General features: G+C 58.1%; 3 protein-coding genes and 1 long non-coding RNA gene across 12 annotated transcripts in view; 1 reads left to right on the top strand and 3 right to left on the bottom strand.

Annotated features, from left to right (window-relative positions):
- The first annotated feature begins 5,330 nt into the window (after window positions 1-5,330).
- On the top strand, window positions 5,331-6,889 carry LOC147356436 (uncharacterized). Its single transcript, XR_015143269.1, has 2 exons — window positions 5,331-5,919; window positions 6,739-6,889. It is a non-coding gene; the product is annotated as an uncharacterized LOC147356436 (long non-coding RNA).
- Window positions 6,890-8,509: 1,620 nt separating this feature from the next.
- Window positions 8,510-12,456, bottom strand: TMEM82 (transmembrane protein 82). Its single transcript, XM_086343878.1, has 6 exons — window positions 12,339-12,456; window positions 12,115-12,187; window positions 11,735-11,909; window positions 10,556-10,973; window positions 9,217-9,404; window positions 8,510-8,947 (listed from the first exon to the last, which is right to left on the bottom strand). Exons 1-6 carry the CDS (start codon window positions 12,424-12,426, stop codon window positions 8,855-8,857), a joined length of 1,035 nt encoding a protein of 344 aa, XP_086200004.1. The 5' UTR covers window positions 12,427-12,456; the 3' UTR covers window positions 8,510-8,854.
- Window positions 12,457-13,203: 747 nt separating this feature from the next.
- SLC25A34 (solute carrier family 25 member 34) lies at window positions 13,204-17,594 on the bottom strand. 3 transcript variants are annotated; one of them, XM_086343883.1, is made up of 6 exons: window positions 17,043-17,594; window positions 16,567-16,698; window positions 16,381-16,446; window positions 16,119-16,271; window positions 15,584-15,718; window positions 13,204-14,957 (listed from the first exon to the last, which is right to left on the bottom strand). In XM_086343883.1, the coding sequence occupies exons 3-6, from the start codon at window positions 16,408-16,410 to the stop codon at window positions 14,775-14,777; spliced, it is 501 nt and encodes a 166-aa protein (XP_086200009.1). In that variant the 5' UTR covers window positions 16,411-16,446; window positions 16,567-16,698; window positions 17,043-17,594; the 3' UTR covers window positions 13,204-14,774. The 3 variants fall into 3 exon arrangements, with proteins under 3 accessions (XP_086200009.1, XP_086200007.1, XP_086200008.1); XM_086343881.1 differs by lacking the exon at window positions 16,567-16,698; XM_086343882.1 differs by lacking the exons at window positions 16,119-16,271; window positions 16,567-16,698.
- Window positions 17,595-19,104: 1,510 nt separating this feature from the next.
- Window positions 19,105-24,583, bottom strand: part of PLEKHM2 (pleckstrin homology and RUN domain containing M2) — a 39,993-nt gene continuing 34,514 nt past the window's right edge. For all 7 annotated transcript variants that reach the window (XM_086343861.1, XM_086343856.1, XM_086343857.1 and 4 more), the window contains 10 exons: window positions 24,467-24,557; window positions 24,057-24,121; window positions 23,649-23,737; window positions 22,892-23,024; window positions 22,518-22,708; window positions 22,136-22,201; window positions 21,413-21,572; window positions 20,911-21,090; window positions 20,707-20,823; window positions 19,105-20,063 (listed from right to left, as the gene is read on the bottom strand). In XM_086343861.1, coding sequence (XP_086199987.1) covers window positions 19,929-20,063; window positions 20,707-20,823; window positions 20,911-21,090; window positions 21,413-21,572; window positions 22,136-22,201; window positions 22,518-22,708; window positions 22,892-23,024; window positions 23,649-23,737; window positions 24,057-24,121; window positions 24,467-24,557 — 1,227 coding nt within the window. In that variant the 3' untranslated portion in view covers window positions 19,105-19,928. The remainder of the gene's footprint in view (window positions 20,064-20,706; window positions 20,824-20,910; window positions 21,091-21,412; window positions 21,573-22,135; window positions 22,202-22,517; window positions 22,709-22,891; window positions 23,025-23,648; window positions 23,738-24,056; window positions 24,122-24,466; window positions 24,558-24,583) is intronic.

Genomic DNA, 24,583 nt, shown 5'->3' with positions numbered 1-24,583 from the left:
TGCAGAGCTGCCGGGGACAAGGCATTCCAGGGCCTGGCCCAGAGTTGCTGCCCCACCAGTAGGAGCATTGGCTATTCCCACATCACGCTTACCTGGTTTCCAGAACTCTTGGCTCACAGGGTCCTTTTGATCTGCAGCTAGGTCTGCGAACAGTGACAAGCCTGGGGAGAGTGACTGAGGCTGGCTGAGCTGCAGCCCCCAGGGAGCCAGAGACCCCAGGGGAGGAAAGCATCCTTCCGTCCAGTTGCTTTTCCCCTTGACAGGCTTGACCTGGGCCAGGTCAGAGCCAAGCTGTCAGCGCCCAGCCTAGGGATCCCCACATGTGAAGCTGCATGAAATTATGCATCTGGGTTGGGGTTGGAGGGGTGGTCTATTCCTTGGCAAACAGCCTCAGAAAACCCGTGGACCTCCCAGTCCTGGTTTCTTGTCCTTGTCCCTCTCTCATCCTCCACTCTGTCTGTATGAAGTCATGTTGCTGCTGCTAAGTCGCTTCAGTCGTGTCCTATTCTGTGCGACCCCAGAGACGGCAGCCCACCCATCCCTGGGGTTCTCCAGGCAAGAACACTGGAGTGGGTTGCCATTTCCTTCTCCAACGCATGAAAGTAAAAAGTGAAAGTGAAGTCGCTCAGTTGTGTCCGACTCCTAGCGACCCCATGGACTGCAGCCTACCAGGCTCCTCCGTCCATGTGATTTTCCAGGCAGGAGTACTGGAGTGGGGTGCCATTGCCTTCTCCGTGAAGTCAGGGCAGTTCAACACTTATTCCTGGATACCTACTGTGTGTAGGGTCCTGTGCTAGGGGCTGGCAGGGGTGCAGCAGTACAAAGAAGTGGGGCCTCCTGCTCACTGTAGCAGGGGCAGGCTGCAGCAGGGGCAAGCACAGATACGGGTAACGTCAGTTTGTGTGAGTGATTCCAGCTTGGTCCCTTGCCAGCCTGTTACTTTGGGCAAGTCACTCCTCTTTGAGCCTCAGTTTTCTCTTGTAAGCCTGGGATGGCAGGACCTTCTCGTGGCTTCACTGTGAGGATTTGTTGGGATGAATGTGGATAAATTTGCCTGATGCTTAGTAGGTGTTTAGGTGAGTTCCTTTCCTCTTCCCATCATATAGAGGACAGAGGTTCGGATATCATAGTAAGATGGACAAAATGCTGAAGTTAAGGAAGACTTGGTTCCACTCAAGAATCTAACAGACATCATGGATCCTGTCAGCTAGCATCCCTTTCCTAGATTCTGGTAACAGCACCCAATTTCTGTTTGGAAAACCTCACCCCTACTTTCAATTCCTGGCTGGAAGTATGTAGAAAGAGGACTTAGTTTTCCCATGCTGGCAGGATGCCAGCTTGGCATGATTTCTGGCAACACTTGGACCAAGGACAGCAGAGCAAAGATGATATAGAGAATAACTGATTTCATCACTTAAGCTGCTAGATCCAGCCATGCCTGAAAGTCCTCCCACTGGATCTCTGGAAACAGTGCATCTTCTTTTTTCTTGATTTTTCTTCAGCCAGTTAAAAACTATTTCTGTTGCTTATAACAGAGTCATGAGGCATACTGGTGAGACTTCATGAGTCTTGATCACTCCCTTCTTCCCGGAAAACTGTACTAGTCTCAGCACTTTTGAGAAGCCTGTTCCGATTCCTCCAGGTGTCAGGAGTCATGTCAATCCTACGGCTTCACCTCAAGGCTTCTGAGTGGAACCAATATGCTTTACCCACCAGACCGGGAACAGGGCTGTGACTTCCTACTCTTCTCCAGCAGCCAGCACAGTGCTTGTCATTTTGTAGGGTCTCAGTAATTTGAATTTAATGCATGAGTAGGAGGAGGGGATCTTAAAGTAGCTGCATATGCAAAGTTAGTGAGCCATTAAGAATTTGGGCTTTGGAGTCAGACCCACTTGAATTTGGATCTTGGCTCCCCCACTTATTAGCTGCGTAATCTTGAGCAAGTCAATTAAAAAGATTATGTATTTAATTTTGGCTGCATCAGGTCTTGGTTGTGGCAGGCAGGCTTCTCTCTAGTTGTGGCACAGGCCCAGCAGTTGCTGGGGACTCAGTTGCCCCACGGCATGTGGGATCTTAGCTCCCAGACCAGGGGTCAAACCTGCGTCCCCTGCACTGGAAGGTGGATGGATTCTTAACCGCTGGACCACCAGGGAAGCCCCCTTGAGCAAGTCATTTAACTTCTCTGAACTTTGAGTTTTTTCCAGGAAGATACAGAAAATAACAATCAACTCCTCACAAGGTTGTCCTGAAGGCTGGGGGAAAATAATGCATGAAAAATGGGCAGCACAGGGTTATAAATCCTTATGCGTGCGTGCTAGGTCACTTTATTTGTGTCTGACTCTGCAATCCTATGGACTGCAGCCCGCCAGGCTCCTCTGTCCATGGGATTCTCCAGGCAAGAATACTGGAGTGGGTTGCCCTGCCCTCCTCCAGGGGATCTTCCCGACCCAGGGATTGAACCCGTGTCTCTCACATCTACTTGCACTGGCAGGAGGGTTCTTTACCACTAGTGCCAGCTAAATCCGCATGCAGCTGTTTGCAAATAAAATGAAAATATGCATCATCTTTCTCCACCTGGGGAGCAGTCTGCTGGACGGGTTGGGGGAGGTAGGAGAGCTGTTCATTTCCTTCCTCCCTGAGATCTGTTCCTGCCTTTGCCACCTGAGCCAGTGTCTCCTTCCTGGTCCTCTTACTCAACTGTGCTCATTGACTCTTCACATCAAGAGGGCTTTGCCAAGACTGATGTGGGGGTTGGGGGCACAGCACCGGAGGTCAGGCTCTGGTCTGAGTGCCCTACCTCCTTCATCCCGTTCGGTCCTCTAAACAAATGGAGAAGTTGAGGCACAGAGAGTAACTTGTTCAAGGTCATCTCCATTAGGAAGCTTCATTCAAGCCCACATAGTCCAGCTCCAAGCCCTTTTAACTGAATAGGCCAATTGTGCAATGTTAGTCACTCAGTCGTGTCTGACTCTATGTGACCCCATGGACAGCAGCCCACCAGGCTCCTCTGTCCATGAATTCTCCAGGCAAGAATACCGGAGTGGGTTGCCATTTCCTTCTCCAAAGTGTGTAGGACATGTTCAAAGACCACACAGGGAGTAAAACCACACTGAACCACAGTTAGAGCTACATGGAGTTCCGACTCTCAGACCCCAAGCCCATGTTCACACAGGCCAGGCAGGCCCAGCCTCCAGACCTGACTGTGACAACAATGTCTGGCTCTTAATCCCCTTCTGGTCCAGGGGCCTGAGCTGGCCCTGGCTGGACCCACTGGTTCCCACAGCCAGGCCTCCGCTAAGCAACTCAGCATCGGCTTCAGAGATAGTGGGAAGTGTAGGGTGGGCCATGGTTGGGCTTGAGTCTTAGTGGGCTGGAAAGGCCCCTCCTTGACCAGGCTTTGAAAGTCAGAGTCCCTTCTGTCAACAGGGGAGGAAGTCCTGGTTTCACTCACTTGGGAGTGTTCCCTAAATCTCCCCAATCCCTCAGCTGCTTGCCAGCGCCAGGCCCCTGTTCCCCCACTGATCCCAGGCCCTTCCTTGAGCTCCCACCCCTGGCAGCATCTGTCCAGTGCTCCACCGCTCTCTCTGGCCGTGGGGACCCCAATCCTGAGACCCCTCCTAACCGAAGTGTAACATGGTCTAGGCCCTGCTACAGCCCCCAGTTGACCTCCTTACTCTTCTCTTCCCTGGAGGCAGGCGTGTGTTGTTGTTCTTGCTTAGTTCCTAAGTTGTGTCCGTCTCTTTATGACCCCATGAACTGTAGCCCGCCAGCCCCTCTGTCCCTGGGATTTCCCAGGCAAAAATACTGGAGTGGGTCACCATTTCCTTCTCCAGGGGATCTTCCCGACCCAGGGATTGAACCCACATCTCCTGCAATGGCAGGCAGCTTCTTTACCACTGAGCCACAGGGAAGCCCAGAGGTGGGCTTACTGTGAAGTTAATGAAACTTCTGCTCAGTTCCCTAACTCGCGTGGCCCCTATGAGGGCTGACAGTCTCTGGGAGTTATGAAGTGGTCCAGCAGGGAAGGGCAGCCAGGTTACACCCAGGAAACATCTTCCTTTTAAGTGTTCCTGCCAAAGTGCCCAGAGAGATGTCAGGAGAACTGACCCAAGTCTCTACAGTTCTAGTAATTTATCTTGCTTTTCTTTCTCAACCTCAATTTTCACTTACATACAAATTTTGTACTCTTCTTCCTAAAAGGGACCCTTAAAATTGAATTAGCCCTGCTCTTATTTATTTTATTCTATTTGGCTGTGTTGAGTCTTAGCTGTGGCACCCAGGCTCAGTTGCATATGAGATCTTAGTTCCCTGACCAGGGATTGAACCCTTGTCCCTGAGTTGGAAGGTGGATTCTTAACCACTGGACCACCAGGAAAGTCCTAGATTTGCCCCGCTCTTACTCCTTACAATCCATTCTCCAAGCAGGCTAGGCCATCTCACTAAAGCAGCGTGTGGTCATCACAGGCCCGCACCCTTTCTGTGGCTCCCCATGCTCTTGGGGAAATGACAACCCCCTCCCGTGTCCTGGTGATCTGACCCCAGCCTGCCTCCGTGACAGCGTCTCCCGCCACTGTGCCCTTTGTCCCCTCTGCTCCAGCTACACTGACCCCTCCTCCATCCCGCAAGCCACTCAGAAGTCTTAAGACCTACCTGGGCTACACCACCACCCCTGTGGCTTCAAAACTCCCCCTCAACCTTCAGGATTTGGTTTCTGTGGCTCTTTCTCAGCAGGGCCTCCCCAAACCTCAGACCGTGTCTTAACACTGGACCTTCTGCTGATGGTGACCCCACCTGCATGAGGTAACCTTGCCCTGTCCCTAGAGGCCCCTAAGTCATTCACCCACTGTTCAGGCCAAAAATCTAGGAATTCCAGGACTCCTCGCTTCCTCTCAAGCTCACATCTAATTGACCAGAATATCTTATCAGCTTTTCAAAATATGTTCAGAATCCAACCAGTCTGGCCCCCTCCATGGGCACCACCTTGGCCCAAGCCCCTAGCCTCTCACCTGGGTTATTCCAAATGCTTCAAAAACTGGTTGACCATTTCTATACGGTCTACTCTAAAAAGAGCATGGAGAGGAATCCTTTAAAAATGTAAGTCAGATAATGTCACCTCCGTGTGCAAATCCTCCACTGTCTGCTTGCCACAGGAGAATAAAGTCCCAATGCTGGCCTTGGCCCTGAGCGATCTGGTGCCTGCCCACCTCCGTGACCTCCTTCCTGCCACTGCATCCTGTGATGTTCTAGCTACGCTAAATTTACTGCTGTTCCTAAATTCTCCCAGCTGGTTCCGACCTCAGGGACTTTCCCTGCGTTGTTCTCTCAGTCTGGGGTGTTCCTCCCTCAGCTTTCTTCCTGGCCAGTTCTCCTCAGAGAAGGTCTTCTCAAAGAAGCCTTCTGTGGAAGGCAGCTTCTAAAATGGCCCCTGAAGACCCCTATCCTCTGCCGTGTCCTCGAGTGACCCCTTCTTCTCAAGAGTGGGCTAAACACAGCCACTTGCTTCTTTTTTTTTTTTTTCAGCCACTTGCTTCTAACCAACAGAACACAGCGAAAACACTGGGATGCTGGTTTTAACACTGGTTTACGAAGACAGTGACTTCTGTCCTGCTCCGTCTTCTGTCTCCCTCGCTTGCTTGCTCTAAGGGAAGCTGGCTGCCATCCTTAGGCTGCCCTGCGGAGAGGCCCATATGGAGGAGGGAGGCTCTGGCCAACCATCAGAGAGGAACTGAGCCTCTCAGCCGATAGCCAATGGGAAACTGAATCCTGTCAACAACCAAGTAAGTGAGCCTGGAAGTAGACGCTGCCCCAGTAGACACCACAGCCTTGGCCAACGCCTGGACTGTGGCCGGTGAGAGACTCTGAGCCAGAAGATTCAGCCAAGCTGTACCTGGATTCTCAACCCACAGAAAAAGTGAGACAGTAAGTGTTTGTTGTTTTGTTTAAAAATTTTTTAAAAACTGTTTATTTATTTGGCTGCCCCGGGTCTTAGTTGTGGCATAGGGGATCTTCTTTCTTCGTTGTAGCATGTGGGACTAGTTCCCTGACCGGGGATCGAACCCAGGCCCCCTTGCACTGGAAGCACAGTCTTAGCTACTGGACCACCAGGGAAGTTCCCTGTTTTAAATATTTTTATCTATTTATTTGGCTTCACTGGGTGTTAGTTACGGCGTGCAGGGTCTTTAGTTGTGGCATGCAAACTCTTGTTGTGGCATGCGAGATCTAGTTCCCTTACCAAGGTTTGAACCCTGGTTCCCTGCATTGGAAGCATGGAGTCTTAGCCACAGCCCACAAGAGAAGTCCCAGTGTTTGTTCTTTTAAGCTGCTAAATTTGGGGGTCATTTGTTATGTGGCTTTTGATACCAAATATATCTTCCCTAGCCCTCTGTTACTCTATCCCCTTACTAGCTTTTTTTTTTTGCAGCAATTGCTACTTGTGCATCTTGCTCTCGGCCCAGAGCCTTGCCCCATGCCGATGTTCAGTAATGGGGGAAGGAATGAAGGGGCAGCCAGAGGGACAATGCCATAGCTCAGAAAAGCCACAGGTTGGGGGTTGGGTGTTGCTTTGGAGCAAGGAGTCAGGCCTACCCCAATCTCAGGTGGTCCAGAGGCTACTGTCCCCTCTTAGCAGGATCTGGGGCTCTGTTCTCCCACCTCTTCAGGAGGATGCTGGTCAGAGCCCACAATCTGGTATCTCATGGTCTGTGGCCTAACAGATTTATCTTCCTGTTCCTGTTCCAGATCATACCTTCTGGATTTCTTCTGCCCTCCAGACTTGAGGCCTATTTCTCTTTATTTGGTATGTCTCAGTAGAATGATCTGATTTTTATACCCTTGTCAGATTTTTACAAAAATAATTTAATAGATAAGAAAAGAATCCTTTTTCAGCTCACGTGGCTCACTTTTTGTTTGAAAAACAGTCCCTGTGCCCATAAAAAGGAAAGGGTCGCCAAGCCCAGTCTCCTCCCAGCTCTGTTCCCACCAGGTCACAGGCAGAGTTGGGGACTGGGAGGCTGGGGAACCTTCCAGGAAAAACATCAGGCCCGAGTTGGAACCCAGTTGTCCAATCTGGGGCTGGCAAGGGGCTGGCCCTGTGCCCACCTAGACTGGCCCATTTCCTCCTAGACTGAGGCAAGTTTCCTGCCCAGAGGGAACAAGCACACTCCCAGGCAGAGGGAGGTTGGGTCCTGTACTGGGGGAAGGGCATCCACAGGCACTTCCCCCACCTCAGCTACCCTGAGTCTGCAATGTGCCTCCTGGGAGTAGGATGGAGAGCAGGGGATCAGAAGCTGGGCTTGAGCTTCTGAGTTCAAGGAATGAGCTGGAACCACCGTCCAGCCTTGGGGCCAGTCGGTCCCTGGATCTCAGGTGCACCCAGGACAGGGAGTAGAATCCTAGGCCGGACTCTGTCTGCTCCAAAGCACCAGGCTTTGGCTGAGAAGTTCCATCAGAACCTGGAATCCTCCAAGAACCTTCTCCAGGTCCTGCCTCCTCCCAGGTGCCTCCCCTGCCTCTCCCAGACAACTGGACCCTCACAACCTGTTTGGAAGTCCCTTGGCTGGGAGTCTCCTTTGCCCTATGGGGTCTCTTCTGGAAAAGGACCCCTGAGTTGGGGCCCTCAATCCCCATGGATGCAAACTGCTCTGTGGGCTGGTGCCTGGACCAGGAGATCATAGGTATAGTACAGCCTTAGGTTAACTTGGACAAAAGGTGGTGGGAGCCACATTCCAGAATTTACCAGGAATGGACCTGCCATATTTACTATGCCCACCTCTGTTAACTTCCCTGGCTCCAATTCTTCTATAAGAAGTGAGGAGCAGGGAGCTTGTGTGGCACTTGAACTCTGAATGTCAGGCTACCTGAATTCAAATCCTGGCTTTGCCATTAACTAGCTGTGGTCCCTTGAGTAATTTCCTTAACCTCTCTGAACCCTAGCCCTAACCCTAACCCTATAAAAAGCAATAACAGTACCTGTCTGTTGGGTCTGCGTTAAAATGAAATGAGAAAATAAAGATGCTTAGCACAGTGCCCAACAGATGATAGTTGTTCTGCCAGGTTCAGAGAGGCGCAGTGGCCTACCCAAGGCCACACAGCAGGTAAGCAGAGTTGTTGGTACCTAACCTTTCTTCCATATACTCTTGCCTTTGTGAGCTGGCCCTGCAGGGGATACAAGGCTGACACGGCTGAGATGGGAAGGATCCCCATGTAAGGGTCAGAGGTGGGGGACCCAAGGGCACCAACAGAGGCCCAGCATCATACCCCCTCCACTGGTCTCAACCTGGGATGGGACAGGACACGGGTATCCTCCACCCAAGACAGCCAGGGGGTCCTAGACCACGTGCCCATCCATGCCACTGCATCCCTGTCACCTCTTCAGCCACCTCCACATCAAATTCCTGAATCCCAGGGACCCAGCTAGGCACACATCCCAGGAGCCTGCCCCAGTCAGAAGACCTCTGTCGCCTTAGACAAGCCGCTTCACCTCTCAGTGTGTTCACGATTCTAAGAAAAATGTGAGAAAGTCACCTTTATTGTTTGTGGACAGGGCAGGGAGGTGGGGAACGGGGGAAGCCATCATGGGGACACAAGTCCCCCCAGTGCTCCTGGGAAGGCAGGTCTAGGGGGCCTGTATCTGTTCCCCCGCCCTGAGAAAAAGGAAAAGGTTAACCCAGCGGCCTCCAGGTTATCCCACCCTCTGAGGGACCCAGCCCCCAAACCTCTTGGCCCTCCTGCGGATCCCCAGTGCTCCAGGTTGGGGGCAGCCTTGCCACTCTGCCTCCAGGCAGTATTCGGGGATCAAGGCCTCCAGGTGAGCCTGAGCGGACCTGAGAGACTCCCAAGTCCTTGCCGAGGTCACTCAAAAGGTGGCCATCCCCTCCTCGGGCTGGGCAGGGGCTGAGGGCTGGGGCTGGCTTGGAGCTGACACTGAAGGCCTCTGGGGTGGAAAATCCTGAGGGGAGACAGGGAGGAAAGGATGGAGGTGCCACTCAATCTCCCCATCCCATGGGGGCACTCAGGCCTCCAATTTTCTCTCATTTGGGGCTCTGGGGCACAGGATGGGGTGGGCTATGGATGGGGTGGGGGTGCCCCTCAATCACCCCATTCCTAGTGACCTGGGCTTCTGAGGGGTCAAAAGGTAACCCTGACTTGGTGAGGTTCCTGGGGCTGTCTGGAGCAGGGCTTCAGTGTCCGGGGGACCTTCAGGGCGGGGGTGCCCACCTGTATCTGGCAAAGATCAAGCAGGGTGCGGACGCCCACCAGGCACCAGAGCTCGCCCAGCAGGGAGATGAGGATGCCCAGGAGGTCCAGCCAGCGGCCCACGGTCAGCAGCAGCACGAAGAGACCGCACATGCGCACCAGCACCGTCTGGACGTGGCTCTTCAGGCCGGGGCGCTGCCGCTGCTCCTCTACAAACACAGGGCCCCTGTCACTGGCCGCCTGCCTGATCCCCGCGGCCCCACCCTGAGGTCCGGCTAAGTTGGGGCCTGGACCTCCCAGCTCCCCCACCGCTTTCCTCCCCAAGGAAGGCGTGAGCCTTTCCCTCCGCAGGCAGCCCCCCTCCCTTCCTCTGCGCCCCATCTCCACTCTGCAACTACAGGGCACCAGGCATTTCTTCCTCCTGGGCCTCACTGCCCACCCAGGGTTTCGCCCTGGAGTCATCCTGACTCCTCTCTTTCCTGCATTCCCACGTCCGATCCATCAGTGAGCCCTGCAGGCTCTTTCTGCTTTCATCTCTCAAATCAGCTTTCTCACTGGGCTCCCGGCTTCTAGTCTGGACCCCACAACTCAGCGTGTACTCAGCAGCCAGTAGCCTTCGAAACACACTAACAAGATGGAATCATTCCTCTGCTTATAATCCTCCCAGGACGTCCCCCTGCATCTGGAATAAACTCCAGACTCCTTACCTTACAAGGAGGTCCTGCCCCATCTGATCGGAGTCCACTCTCCAACCTCATCTCAGGCTCGCTACCTCCAACCATCCCAGTTTTCTTGTGGTCCATCAGGCGTGCTAGGCTCATTCCCACATCAGGGCCTCTGCATCTCTGCCCTGTTTGCCTGACTGCCCTTCCTTGTCCTGTCTCTTCAGCCCCATCCCTACCCTGCAGCCAGGTGGCTCCTCCTCAGGCCCGGATCTGAACAGGTCACTTGCCCCTGCTTAAAACCCTGCAGTGGCGTCTGAACAGACTGCCTCACCTGGCTGATGACAGCTCTCCCTTGGGCCCTGTGAACCCGGCCAGTCTCGTCCCCTCCCTGCTGTTTTCAGACCTTGAATCACCTCTGGGCTTTGGTATACATGATTCCCTCTGTCGTGATCTCTCCCAGGGGCTCCTGCTTATCCTTTGAGGCCCAATTCAAGTACTGTCTCACTGGGATCCCCCTGCACCCTGTACCCTTCTCTGTCCACTGCATGGCTGTTGTTACTAGACTGGGTGCTCTGGGATGGCAGGGGCCAGATCTGAGTGTTGTCGTCCTCCCCAGGGCCTAGCACAGCACCGGGCCCGGGTCAGACGGGAGGGTGTGAGTGTCGAGTGAATCAGCTGCTGCCCGTGGCCCGTACCCTGCATGTAGATGACCAGCAGGGTGTAACAGATGGTGAGAGGCGTCCAGAAGCGCACGGCCTCCGAGGTGGTCAGGAAGTCCCGGTTGATGAGGGCCACGGCGGCCAGGTTGCCCACTATAAAGGTCACGGCCAGGGTGCGGCCCAGCAGCCAGGGGAGGTGGTGCGCGCCCGCCAGCAGGCTCAGGCAGATCCCACAGTAGCGCTGGCTGCCGTGCAGCTCGTAGTGCTGGCAGATGTGGTGGCGGAGGCGCCGGGCGCCCGTGCTGAGCAGCTCTGCCAGCCCCAGGCCCAGCATCAGGTTCAGCGTGCCGTGCGGAGCGCCCTCCTGCAGGAAGCTCAGGCCGCAGGTCAGCCCGCAGCCCAGCGAGTACTGGCACAGCAGGTACAGCTGCAGCTTCTCGGTGTCCCGGGAGCCCTGGGAGGGTAGGGGGGACAATGATGGGGGCTTAGGCCGCTCGTCATCCTGGGGGGACCCAGAGGGTGTCACAGTACAGATGCTCCACTCTGTAGGAGGCTGGAGCCTGAAGGAACCTCAGGGATTGTTCCCAAAGAGGAAATATTGCCTTCAGGTCAAGCCTACTGGGATCGTCTCTTTTGTCTTTTTAAATTTATTTTTTGGCCAGGTCATGAAGGCATGTGTGATTTTTACTTCCCTGACCAAGGACTGAACTCACCACAGCCCCTACATTAAAAACACAGAGTCTTAGCCACTGGACTGCCAGGGAAGTTTCAATACCGTATCATTTCTTTCAGCTTAATTTCAGTCATGGTTATTACTTGGGACTGGTCTGCTGGCCGAAGAGTGGCAGCTCGGAGCCTTGAAGAACTGGGTTCAAAGCCTGACTCTACTTCTTGCTGGTTGTTGACCATGGATAAGCCACTCTGCCTCTCTGAGCCTTAGTTTCTCACGTGTGAAACTGGGATCCGAGCGAACTTTTACCCACTATGGTTATAAGGATGAGATGATGCACTCAGAGCATCTAGGCCAGTGCCTGGCTGGTGGGAAGCTTCAGACAGCCTCAAGCTGCTGTGTTATCTTCTTGGCCTGGGGCTGTGTCCACTCTGAGTGGAGACTGGGCTTTGGCAATCACAGTTTTGCCCAGTTTTTTCATTCCGGGGTGAAAACTAGGGCCCAAGGCCAGGCCGTCCTCACCCACCACCTCCCTGTGGTCTCACCTTGTCCAGGGAAAGCAGCATGGAGACAGCCCGGAGGGAGAACTCGAGCACTACGAGGGCAGCCACCCGGACCCCCACAACGGTCAGAATCAGGGCCAGCCCTGCCAGATGCACGGTCTCCAGCGACGCCCACCGGGCCTGCAGTCTCTGCTTTTCAAGACGAAGCTCCGGGTGGCTGTGGAGACAGACAGGGGCGCGGGCAGAGGAGACAGACAGAGGGTGCAGAACCACCAGCCTGGTCCCTGGAGGGGGTCCCGGTGCTCCCAGCCACTCCCTGGGGTGAGGGAGGGGCGGCCTCTTCCTCCCGGCCAGAGGCCAGAGGCCTCTTCTCAGTGTGGGTTGCAGGGCGCAGGGAGTAGGCCGGGGAGGTGAGCACTCACTTGGCACAGCCCACGAAGAAGTAGACCATCAGGAGGTTATTCAGGATGGAGACTGCGCAGGCCCCGACGAGGCCTGACGGGGGCAGTAGGGAGGGTGGGCGGCGTGGTAGGGTTAGAGGAGCCGGCAGGCAAGGCGGCGGGGTACTCCACGTGGGTGGGATAGCCGGGCGCTGAGCAGGTGTCCCGCAGGGGGCGGGGCTGAGGGGCAAGGGGGAGGCGCTCACCTTGCAGGAGGGCGTCGAGGAGGCCGGAGCCCCAGTCGAGGGAGGGGAGGCTGGGGAGCCAGGAGGTGGGGGACAGTAGGGAGAACATGGCCGCGGGGATCAAGCCCAGCCTCCGGCCAGGTCTGAACCGGAGAGACCGCAACGTCACTACCACCGGGCAAAGGTGATGGAGGCGAGGGGAGGAGCTGGGAGGAGTCAAAAGCCCAGAGGAGGGGAAGGGATGAGAGCTAGGGCCTTAAACTTTCGGGGCTGTGAGTTAAGACCGCTGCCCAGGCGCGTGCCATTTGGGCAGCATGGGGTGGAGGGCATCTCTGGTGGGCTGTCTCGGTCCTGCTCACTTTTCTCACCCTCCTCTGAGCCTTGCCCCACAGCGCCTTCCTGAAGCCCCAGGCCTCATCTGTCCTTCTCAGCCTCTGTTATGGGTTCTCCCTCTCGGCCTGAAGTGTGGGGTTCCCCGCTCCGCCCAAGGTCTGGAAGGGGGCTTCCATCCCCCACAGCCTAAGGCTTCTCTTTCTCAGCCCAAGGCCTGGAAGGGGTGTCTCTCCTCCCACTGCTGGGGGCGGGGTAGGGTCGGAGTGTGGGGTGAGGGGAGGGTGGCGGTGGGGGAGGTAGGGTGGGGGTGGGGTAGGGTGGGGGTGGGATGGGGCAGCGTCAGGACCCAGCTGCAGGCCCTCGTCCCCCTGCACCGCAGAGCCGCCCGCCGTGACGATCCTCCTCGCGTCCACTAGGCGGCAGGCAGGCCTCGCTTGGCCTGAGGGGTGGGGCCGCCCCAGTTTTTTTGGATTCTCCTTTCCCAGACAGAAGAGCCAGCCACGGGTTGGGGTTCGGGAATCCAGAGAATGAGGCTGCCAGCAGTGCGGAGTCGTTGAAGTAGACAAAATAGAAAAACTTTATTGGTTTGGAGTGTGCAGTAGGGCTGCGCCTGGGGAGCAGCTCTTTGCAGACATGGGGTGTGCGGGGAAGGCAGTTCAGGCCACTTGACCTCAGCCAGTCCTGCCTCTTCAGGCACTCAGCGCCCACTTCTGTAGCACAAAGGTCAGTGCCTTAGGGACACGCCCATGGGGGGAGTGTGGCTGCTGCTTGGACAAAGGAAAGGGTCTGGGATGAGGATACCCAGCTCTACTACCTTGGGGAAGTCGCTTCCTTTCCTGGGACCTCAGTCTGCTCATCTGAATAATGGGCACATCAAGAGCGACCTTTCAGAATTGTCATGAGGATCTGTGCAAATGCCCACAGTTCTGGGCGTCTAGGAGACCCTCAGTAAAAGCCCTTAGTTGAGGGGCTGTGTTGTGTCCCCTCCCCCACCCCAGATTCATGTAGGGAAGTTCTAACCTCAGAAGGTGACTGTATTTGGAGATGGGGTCTTTAAGGAAGTAATTAAGTTAACGTGAGGTCATTAGCGTGAGGCCTAATCCAATATAACTGGTGTTCTTTTAAGAGGGGATTAGGACCCAGACACAAAGAGGGAAGACGGTGTGGGGACCCTGGGAGAAGACAGGTGTCTACATGCCAAGAAGGGAGGCCTCAGAGGAAACCAAACCTGCTGACCCCTGGACATGTAGTCTCCAGAACTGTGAGAAAAGAACATTTTGTTCTTTAAGCTGCCTAGTCTGAGGAGCTCTGTAATGGTGGCCTTGGCAGACTAACACAGATGATGGCCCCAATGCCTCACGGTGCTCCCCAGGACCTCCCCACGTGTGCAGTGATCCCTCAGGGGCACTCCAGCCCCCATGGTCCTGGCTCTCACCAAGGGCACACAGGTTGGGGGTGGGCAGAGGTGAGTTCCAGTTCCAGCTCTGACCCTTCAAAGCTACGAGGCTTTTCGTCAAAGCACTTCACCTTTCTGAGCCTCCACTTCCTCATTGGTAACAGAATTTTACTACCTCCCAGGACTTCCCTGGTGGCTTAGACGGTAAAGCGTCTGTCTATAATGTGGAAGACCCGGGTTCGAGCCCTGGGTTGGGAAAATCCCCTGGAGAAGGAAATGGCAATCCACTCCAGTAGTAGTGCCTGGAAAATCCCATGGACAGAGGAGCCTGATAGGCTACAGTCTATGGGGTCGCAAAGAGTCGGACACGACTGAGGGACTTCACTTTCACTTTCACTGTGTAAGCAAGTTGATATTGTATGTGACCCAGCTCACAGCGCTGTTCACACCTTGGAGTGGTTATTGTGACGAGTAAGGCTCTGGGATAAGGTAACCTGGGACAGAGAAGGATGAACACTTTCTGGAGAATGGAGTAGGTGGTGATTCCAGGTGGGTCCGCTGGCCCTAGGGGGGCCCAGGGGCTGGGTTGACCACAGCTGTCTGACCACTCTCTCCCTGGTCCTGGGGCAAGGCCTGGGCCTGGGCTGGCTATGGAACAGCCATTCCCAGCTGCAGCAGGCCATCGCGACCTGCCAAGTGGCTGGCTGTGCTGGGGTGAAGGACACCGCCTAGCTGCCCTGGTGCTGGCCCCGCCCGGCCAGTTTCCGGAGTTCATCCCAGAAGAGCATGCTTAGGATGGTGTGGGGGCCCAGGCGCAGGTAGACGGGGCCCAGACCCTTGTAGAGCGCCAGGGGGCCCTCCTGCCGCCAGATCTTCACCAGGCAGTCGGTGAGGCCGCCATATAGCTTGCCCTGGGGACAGACACAGGGCAGACATCACTGCAGGCATTGTGGGGCCCTGGCTGGCACAATGGCATGTGTCTGTGTGAGGCCTTTGTGGTACTTCAGGAAAAGGCACTGCCCCCAAGCTCCGCGAATCACATAAAGGTGTCCCTTTGGGGTGTGAAAGTTCAAAAGGGCCTGCTTCCTCCAGGCAGCCCCTGCCCCAGGACAGGTGCTCAGTGTGGCTCTTGGCATGCAGGTGGATTTCATCCCTAATGCAGCCTGTGGAGGGCACCTTTGTGCTGGACACATCCTGTACCAGTGTATATGAGGACTTGTGTGTGTCAGTGAGACTGTGGGGTCAGGCCTGGACTCCAGTTCAGGTTCCTCCACTTACGAGCTGTGTGACCTTAGGCAAGTCACTTGATGTCTCTGAGCCCCAGTTTCCTCATCAGGAAAATGAAGGTGGTTGTGAGGAGAGAATTAAAATGTGGACGTGAAAATGCTTAGCACATGCTTGGGACATGGGTGTTCAGCAAACAAGCCGAATTAATGTGTGTGCGTGTAGGTCACATGTCCACATGTCCCTGGCCCTGGGTGTGTGTGTTGGGGGTGCTCGCCAGCACCCAGCCCTCCCCACTCTGTCCCCTGCTTACCCTGCCTGCCCCGTCCGCTGGCTGATTATACAGCCGCGTGCTGACCACGTCGAAGGGGGTCATGACAGCAACCACAGCTATGCTGCTGATCATGCCCCCGGCCAGGGCCACCAGCCAGCTGTCCTCCGGGAGCCACTGTGGGGACATACAGGTTGCTGACCCCTGTAGCTGCCCTCCACCCACCCACGTGGTATCACCCCACCATCTCAGCACCTGGGGGCTAGAAGACCTGGGGGGCAGAGGAGGCCCCTCCAGCCACTCCCCTCCCCACCCCATCCCCCCTGAGCTTCAGGGTTCACTGCCGACTCCCCACTCTTGCTGGACCCAAAAGCCAGGGTCATGGCCTGAGGGCAGAGCCAGGGCCCTCAGCTTTATTAAGGTGCCCCGTCTGTCACCATGACCTCGGCTTCCCTATGTAGGGTCCAGGTAGAGACGGGCGGGTGTGATGCAGACCTGGACAGACAGACAGAAGGAAGGCAGGAGCCCTTCCTACTCCTGTGTGTGGAGGCGGACACAGGTGTCCCCAGAGCCTCACCTGTCGCTCCTGCACCCAGGCCTTGGCAGAGGCAAAGGTGGCCAGCTGAGCGGCCGAGCCGACCATGACCCGGGGCACGGCCCCACCCACGCCCCGCCACAGCCCTGCCAGGCCCTGCTGCCGCCAGATGGTCTCCAAGGCGCCCAAGAGGCTCTGTGGGGAGAGGGCATGGGGTCACTGGGCAGCCCCTGCCTGTCCAGGAGCCCGCCCAGCCCACTCAGCCCACCCAGCTCAGGGAGCTCTGAGGAGAGACAGTCCCTACCTCGTGATGGTGTTGGTGCCCCACAGCCATTGCGGCCACCGTCTGAGCCTGCAGCTGCGTTTTGACCTGTGAGGGCAGAGGTGACACAGGGCCTGGGGATGGTAACTTGGGAGAGCCTGGAGGAGCTGTGTGTGTCGAGGGCATGCCTCGCTGGGCCCTGACACCCAGACCTCCCTGAGCCCGCACCTGCCACCTCCCGATGTGTGGAATAGGGCTGAGGGTGAGGCTCTGGAGGCAGCCTGCGTCTCCATCAGGTGTGACCTGGGACAAGCTCCTTCACCTTCTCGCGACCTTTCTGCTCACCCTTAGAAAGCTGTTCTGAGAACCAAGAGCAATGACAGCATCCAGGCTCAGACAGGGGGCCCTCACCAGAGGGAGGCTTCATTCTTGCATAGGAAGACAAGGGACCTCTGTCACTCTCCGCCCCCTCCCCTGGCTCAGGACTGGTGGGGTGGGGCCCCCAGGGGAGTGAGGATCAGGGCCAAGCCCTGGTGCTCTGGACCAAAGGGCAGATTCCAGGCAGCCTGGGTGGGGATGTTCTGGGGAGCTGCCCCACCCAGCCTGCCCCACCCCACCTGTTCCTTAGAGGCCAGCCCAGGAGGCTGCCACCCCCATGCAAGCTGGGTCACAGGGTAGGGGGCGGATGGAGACAGTGCACTCACCAGGTAAGCAGGGCTCCCCACAAAGGCTCCCAATGCCCCCGCCACAGCTCCCGCAACCACGGTGCCTCCCGGCTGCTGGCTGAGGCCGGCCTGGCACGCCAGGCTGTAGCAGTAGAAGCGGACGCCGTTCATGAGGCCCTGGTAGAGGAGGCCGGCAGCCAGCCCCTTCTGCAGCCCGCACAGCCCATCTGCACGAACCACCGCGACGACAGAGGCCACAAAGCCCCGGTAGAGCCGAGGGTAGGTGCCCCGTTTCTGCAGCTCCCCCTGAAGCTGCAGCCGCGTCTTCACTACCTCCAGGGGGTTGGTGAAGACACAGGCCAGGCAACAGGCTGAAGCACCCAGCACCAGGTCCACAGCTGGGGGCACTGTCTCCATGGCCTGAGGGCCAGGGGCCAGGGGGTGTGGGCACAGGCCCTGAAGTGGCGGTGCTTAGGCTGTTTTCACCCCGTCAAGGCCACAGGGCTGGGGATCGAGGGAGCCTGGGGCCATGTCTTGGAGGGCAGAGGTCTGGGTCAGAGAAGCCGCCGGCTGGCAGGCGGCTCCTGGTCTATCTCGGGAGTCCACCTGCTCTGCTCCTTCCTTGGAGCCCAGGACCCGCCCCTGCCAGCTCCAAACCAATCCCAGCTGCCTCCATCCCCCACACCTCCCTGCAGGGGAGGGCCTGGACCCTGGGATCTGGGGGAAAGGTCACCTGGGCCCCAAGGGAGACTGTGGGCGAGCAGAGAGTGCTGATCAACCGAGAAGCCTCTTCCTGCTCCTCTGGCCCTCCAGCCTTCTCTCCGGCCCTGGGGCAAAGGGCTGGTGCCTGCTTCTGGCTTGGCCAGTGCTGTAGCTCGGGGCCCTGGGCAAGAGGCAGCTGCTTGGGACCTTCTCTCCACATCTCAGCAACTGCTCCTCCCACCGCTGCCACCGTGTGATGTCCCCTTTCCCGGCCCTGGTCTTCTGGTCTGGCTCCCGTGCCCTGTGCTCCCACTGCCAAGTGACAGCAGAGGGCTCCAGAGGCCTGTGAAACTGGTCTGAAATCCCAGGCTCCACTGTTACATGTGACCCAAGCAAGTACTTCCTTTCTTTGAGCTTCAGTCTCTCCATTTTTAAGGTCGGGGTATGGACACCCACTGCAGAAGTTCCTTGAAGAATTATAGATGTGTAAAGAACTCCGAGCACAATACTTCACCCAATCACCCTGGGTGGGTAGGAGATGGAAAAATAAGAGCCGCTGTGTCTCACCGAGTGACTTTGTGGCTTTGGTTGCTCGCCTGGCCAGGACTTGCCCTCCTAGTCCTTCCCCTCTTCCTGGTGGGGCCGCTCCTGGGCTGTGGTTCTCTGGAGCAGAGGCCCAGGCGTGGAGATGGCCCCTGGTGTCTGGTGAGCTGGAGCCTCCCGTCTCTGGGCACTACTGCCAAGTGCCAGGCTGCCCAGGGGGAGCCAGCACCACCGTGCCCATCTCAACCTCTGCTCCAGGGGACCTTTCTCCTGCTGGGGCCACCCCGCATCACCAAGTTCCAATCACAACCAGAGGCAGGGCCACGCTGCCCAGAACTCCGCATTCATGGCCTCCACACCTGCCTCTTCCACGTGTCCACCCTTTTCCTCCTGAAGCCCTGGAGGCCACAGTGCTGAGGGGCTTAAGGGCTGAGGAGCTCCTCCCAGACCGGGCAGGCTGGGCACCCGCTGGCCAGCCCCAGGGTGGTAGCCAACAAGAGGTCTTGGGGACAGCTTGGGTTCTCCTGGGTTTATCCCGAGTGGCGGGTGCTCAGGTCCCACAGCTGGGGAGGAGGGGAGGAGTGCCCTGCCCGGGGAGTGCAGACAAGTCCTGGGACTGGAGCTGGTGGCTTCCCCACCCACCCAGCCACTGCAGGAAGCAGGAGGGAGGGCAAAGGCCCAGAAGCTCCCAGTGCCTGAACTCCTCCGCAGAGCATTGTGGTTGCCAGGGAGGGCCCAGAAGCATCTCACGGAAGAGCAATTGTGGGATCAATGAGGAGTGAGGGCCGAGGGGCCTAAGAGGAAGAGTCGGAGATCCCTCACCTCCACCCTGGTCAAAAAGGGCCAGTGACAAGTCTTGGCAATATAACATGTCTATTTTATTTTAAAAAACAAACCCCAGGCCACCTGACCCTCTTCCCCAGAGGACCCCTCTTGGGAAGGACCTGGCTCCAGCCAAGCAGCTGTCACAGGCTGGTGGGCTTTGCTCCTCTCCAAGCCCTCCTCCCCACCCCGCCATACTCCCGGCAGAAGGACACAGCCTGAGTCTCGGACCCCACAGGCACTGCCAGGTTGGAAGGAGTCAGGGAGGGGCCGTGGACATGCAGAGCCTCCTGGAAGCCAGGGAGGGCCAGCCTGGCCCCCCCACCCCTGTCACCCGTGGAGTCTGGAAGGCAGGCAGCAGTGTGCTTGGGAATAGAGTTAGTGAGGAGCAGACATGCACTAGACCTCGGTGTTCCAGCTTCCCTCCCAGCCGGGTCAATGTTCAAACATGAACAGGGATGGCCGGGCACTCAGAGCCCCCAGGGCGGCCTAAGCCTCTGCCCGGGCCCCTGACCCAGGGGAGGAAGGGGCTCCTGCCCTCCCAGTCCTTCCACTCCCCCTCGTGGACTGAGGCAGTGGCCGCGGGGAGGAGGCCATGCATCTGCAGAGCCCATAGGGCTCGGACCCTCTGCCCCAGCGCTTTCCAGTTGTCCCCTGCCAGGCAGGAAGCCCAGGGTGTGGTGCACCCACTCTGGGTCCCTGGGAGGGAGACCGGGTCTCAAGCCCCACTCAGTGGTTTGGCTGCCCGGGAACACGGGTGGGGGCCTGGCCCCGAGCAGCTCAGTGACACGGCGATGACTGTGTACCGTCCACGTGCCCCGCTCTCCTGCCCCGCCCAGGATACCAGCCAGCTCAGCCTCAGCACCAGGGGTCCCGGGAGGCTCTGCCCCGGCACAGGCTGTCGCTCCGCTGCCAGGCACTGTGGATGAGGCTCAGGGCATCCTCGAACTTCTTCTTGGAGGCTTCCTGGATGGCCTTGTGGGGGAGGTCCACCTGTGTGGGGTGTGGCAGGAATCTGAGGGCTGCGCCAAGAGCTCTCAGGGAGCCAAGGGGTCCCTCCGCACCAGGTGTAAACTTGCCCTGGAACTACGTCCATGTTGCTGAGAAAGGAGGGCTCCAGCCTACCGGACGATACTCCCTGAGCTTCCTCCTTACAGGGGTGCACCAGCTCTTGGGGATGGGGGCTGGGGGTGGCACCAGGAGGCAGGCTCTGTGCCTGGGAGTCTCCCTGTGGAAGTGCGCTCTGCCCAAGGTGGGTCCAAAGCTTCTGAGGGACAGCATAGCATGTGCTCATACCAGGATCTGTCCAGGAGTTTGATGAAGCCCCCTCAGCCTGGCTCTGAGCTCTATGCCCCCACCATCTGAGTACAGCTCTAGCCCCACTATAAGCCCTTAATTCCTGCTTTTTGATGGGGACTGAGAAGGTTAAGAATGGCGTTTCCTGAGCTCGATGCTCAGCTTTAGCTTCAGCTTCCCGGGGAGTTAGTGTCCTATCCCTTTGGTCCTACAGATGTCTCTCCCGGAGCTCCTACTTCAGTGCTTCCCTGGGCCCCTGACCCCTGCCTTGGTCTGTGCCGTGCAGGGCTCCTTTGCCCACGGAAGGACTCCCTTCTGCAGGGCTCTGGTAGCTGGGTACCTGGTAGATGGTTTTCCACCCCGAGTTCAGTGCAGATAGGAATCGGTCCAGTTCAGGTGTGCAGCTCAGGTAGACGACCCAGGGTGGGAGGGGCTGCGCGCTGTCCTGGGAGAACTCCTGGGCAGAGCAGGGGCCCCAGGTGAGCAGACCCAGCACTCCTGTGGCAGGGCCTGCCTCCATCGCCTGCCCCCTCACCCGGCTCACCAAGAGGCAGTACTCCTTGCCCGGTTCAGTGGACACAGCGCTGATGTCAGCCAGCTTGGCAGTACCCAGGGAGCGGAAGAAGCTGGTCTGGCAATCCTCGTGGCATGTGAAGAGGCGGTCATCGGTGATTACCAGGCAGCAAGGGATGCAAGGGCTGGGAGCTACCCCCTGGGGGATGACCTGGGGGGGATGAGGGGGGAGGGAGGGGCAAGCTGGAGCTCTCCAGGGCTGGTCTGCACCAGGACACCCTGCTTCAGGGGCCAGCCAGCCCCGCTGCCCAGCCCTCCAGAGGTCAAGCAGACTCCGCCCACCTCAGGAGTACAGGGGCTGGCCCGGTGATGGTGGGAGTGTCAGGCCACGGGTGGCCCTAAGCTCCAGGGTGGACTCTTGGGCTGGTCCTTGGAGGTCCTGTTTTGGTCCTCGGAGGCTGCTCTATGATGCGTCTGGGTTTAGGGAAGGGCCCCTGGGGGCCCGGGCTGGGGGTAGGGGAGAAGGCGCTCACCCCCTTGGACACGGCCTGGCACAGGTGCTGCATCCAGTCGGCCATCTCAGCCTCGCTGTCGGCGCTCAGCTCAAGGCAGGGCCGGTCGGCGAGGATGACCTGGAAGGCGTGGGGCCGATCCGTGGTGTTGGATCTCCGACAGCCACCGCACTGCTCCCCCCTGGGCCAGAGGAGGAGGGTGAGACGGGTCGAGGAGGCAGAGGTGGCACAGGGGAGCTCCTGGGGCTGGTCGAGGCCTGAAGACCTGGGGCTGCCCCAGAGTCTGGGGCTGGAGGACACCAGAGGGTGGTCCAGACCCCACAGCTGGGCAGCCCTGCCCCAACTCTTTTCTGTGTAGCGCCTTTAATCTCCAGGATTACCAAAGTCCTTCCGCATACTGAACAGGGCCAGGTGAGGGGTGGAGAATCAGCTCTCAGCCCCACCCTCTCAGAATCAGCACATGTTGCCCCTCGTGGGCCTGATGGTCCCTCCAGGTGTGTGTATGTTCATCTCCCCCTTAGGTCAGGCGCTTCCCAGGGAAAGGACTGCCTCCCCATCAGACTGGATCCTTTCCAGGCAGGGAGCTCCTTTTGCCTCCCCCAGGTTCCCCTAGAGCTCAGCAGACCCCAGGGCACTGAGTGGGGGTGGGGCTGAGTTGAGCCCCAGGCCCAGCTAGACCTTGACCTTCAGCAGCCACACAGGCCCCAATACCTGCCCAGCAACCCCATTGCCCAGGACACTTACCCCATGTTCACTGAGAGCAGGGGCGTCACGTCGGTGCGGTCAGGATATTGGTAGAGGATCCCGTTGCTGCAGGGGCACAATGGGGCAGGGGTGAGTCTGGGCTGGGATCTGGCGGCCTGCAGAGCCTACATCCTGGGGATCCTTGCAAGCTGGGGCTTGAAACCCAGAGGCCAAGGAGGCTGGGGTGGCTGGGAGGGTGGAAAATCTACAGAGGTACCGCAGGGAACATGTACCCCCAGACCTGGGGACAGCAGCCCTAGTCTGCACCTGAGATGGCCTGGGCTTCCTTGGCCCTATGTGGCTGACACCACAGAGAAGTTCTAGGATCCCCGTGGGAAGGAGGGTGCTGTCCCCCACCCCAACCTCCGGCCAGAGCTCTCACCTGAGCACCACGAAGCAAGTCTTCCAGTGCTCCTTGCCCAGGTAGGAGGTGCCTGCCTTGTAATGCAGCATGCCTTCTTTGGTGATGGTGCCCTCGGGGGGTGAGCAGTGGCAGGGGGTGGGGCCCAGGAACTCGTCCTGGGGGTCCTCCCAGTGCACAAGCCCATAGAAGCGCACAGTAACAGCAGTCGCCTGGGGAGGGAGGGGGCAGGGTGAGGACACACCCCAGCTGGGGAGGCGGCTAGGCTGGGGTGGAGGGGAGAGCCTGCTGCAGGCAGATGAAGGGAAACATGAAAGACCGCTGTCTGCACCTCGTGACCCTGACACCAGGGCTCGCATCTCGGGGACAACAGCCTCTCCTCCCCGGGTTCTTACCTCACACTTAGATTCCTGGGCCACAAATTTGGCCAGAGCCAGCTTCTCCATGGTGGCATCAGTCAGGATGCTGGGGTAGGGGGGTTCCCGACAGCCCTTGATCATGGCTGACTTCAAAGAAGCCAAGAAGAACCTGTGCGGGGAGTGGGGTCTGCTGTCAGAGGCCTGGGGCCCCCACCTCTCACAGGGACAGGGCTTAGTCCTGAGGATGTCTGACCTGAAGGGGTCACAGGGTTTGAGGGGAGGGACCCATCTGGAACCAGAGCTAAGGTGGCTAAGGTGGTGGGTGGGGCAATGAGGTGGCAGCAGTCCTTGGTCATTAAACGGTGGTCTGGGAAACCTAACCCTTCACAATGGCCAAGGGACCTTGGGTCTTGACCACAAGGGAAGCCCGGATGAGGTGATGCAGCAGGACTCAGATGAAGACCCGACCTCAGGACAGACAGTTTTCCCACGGAAGCACGTGGGGCAGGAGTGGCCCCGTGGCCCCAAAGCAGGGGCTGTGCTTTCTGTCCTGTGGGGGTGATTCTGACAGCCCTCTTTTCCTCTGTGGGGGCCACTGAGGGTCTGAGGTCACCAGTCGGTCAGTGTGTCTGTCACCCCCCTGCTGCTCTGCCCGGACCGCAGGCTCCAAACGAAACACGTCTCTGTTTTCTACTTCTTCATAGCCCACTTCCCACCCTCCACCCCCAGGGGTGTGGCCAGGCCAGTAGCGCATGCTCTGTCTCCTGGCCGGCAGAAGGGGCGTGTCACTCACTCTGCCAGGGCCACGTCCGCTGTGTCCAGCAGAAACTGCTTCCTGCGGTTGGTGCACACCAGCTTCACCGTCTGTTGGTCCAGGCCCACCTGCCGGAAACCACACCCCACATGCACACGGAGCTTGGCCGCGGCTGCCACAGGGGCAGCCATGGCCAGACAGAGGGCGGGCTGGGGAGGGAAGAAGCACAGACTGGGGTCACCAAGCAGTGGGCAGGGATGCTCGGATGTACAGAGAAGGAAGAGGGACCCATGGGCTTGGTTCTTATCCTTGGCATCCGGGGGGTAGATGAGAGCTGGCACCCCCCCGGGACTGAGGCCAGGGGCCGGCCTTGCTCTGCAGCTCCGAGGCTGGGTGGCCTGCGGAGCCCTACAGACAGCACACACCAGCCGCGGAGCCCGAACTCACCGACACGTAGTCGAGCTCATTGTAAGAAACAGCCTCTTCCACCAAGTATGGCTTCTCTGTGGCCCCTGAGAGAGGAGACCCCAGTGCTCGTTACCCCTGGGGGCCTCTCTGCCCTCCCCGTGCCCCATTTCCCAAGATCTTTTCTCAGTGAGGACCCGCCCTCGCCCTGCTATCTGAAATGATGGGGTAGGAGAATGACATGGGGTACTCATGGAGGGGCCCCCAGGCTCACGTCCTGGGATACTGACAGCCCAGTCCCACGTGTAGCAGAGAGATACTCGGGGGCAGCGGGGTGGGGGTAGAGGGGTGGGAGGCAAGAGGCTTTTGGTGGGGGGTGGCAGGTGCAGGGAATGAGGAAGCAGTCAGTCTCATCCTCCACGTGCCCTGGCCCAGCCCGGGGCGGCAGGCACCTTTCCGGAGCAGGTAGACATAGCAGTCTGTGAGCAGCACGTATAGCAGCTGCAGGTTGCCCTCCATGTGCCCGGTGCTCATCCGGATCATCTGAGGGGCCGGAGCAGAGAGGTCAG

This window comes from Bos grunniens, chromosome 16 (genome assembly GCF_055505025.1).
Source record: "Bos grunniens cultivar Pamir isolate PY7600 chromosome 16, Bosgru_T2T1.0, whole genome shotgun sequence".
In the NCBI taxonomy this organism is placed as follows: Eukaryota; Metazoa; Chordata; class Mammalia; order Artiodactyla; family Bovidae; genus Bos; species Bos grunniens.
Note: the sequence above shows the minus strand (reverse complement) of the source record. Positions and strands in the feature narration are given on the sequence as shown.

Bases quoted from the DNA above. Each gene is read 5' to 3' on its own strand.
- TMEM82 (XM_086343878.1), bottom strand. From the start codon at position 12,426: ATGTTCTCCCTACTGTCCCCCACCTCCTGGCTCCCCAGCCTCCCCTCC. The intron at 11,910-12,114 runs GTGAGTGCTCAC...CTGTCTCCACAG, and splicing joins TTCTTCGTGGGCTGTGCCAA to CCACCCGGAGCTTCGTCTTG. The intron at 10,974-11,734 runs GTGAGACCACAG...CTACCCTCCCAG, and splicing joins TGCTGCTTTCCCTGGACAAG to GGCTCCCGGGACACCGAGAA.
- SLC25A34 (XM_086343881.1), bottom strand. From the start codon at position 17,420: ATGGAGACAGTGCCCCCAGCTGTGGACCTGGTGCTGGGTGCTTCAGCC. The intron at 16,447-17,042 runs GTGAGTGCACTG...CTGCCCTCACAG, and splicing joins TGGGGAGCCCTGCTTACCTG to GTCAAAACGCAGCTGCAGGC. The intron at 15,719-16,118 runs GTGAGGCTCTGG...ATGTCCCCACAG, and splicing joins CCTGGGTGCAGGAGCGACAG to TGGCTCCCGGAGGACAGCTG.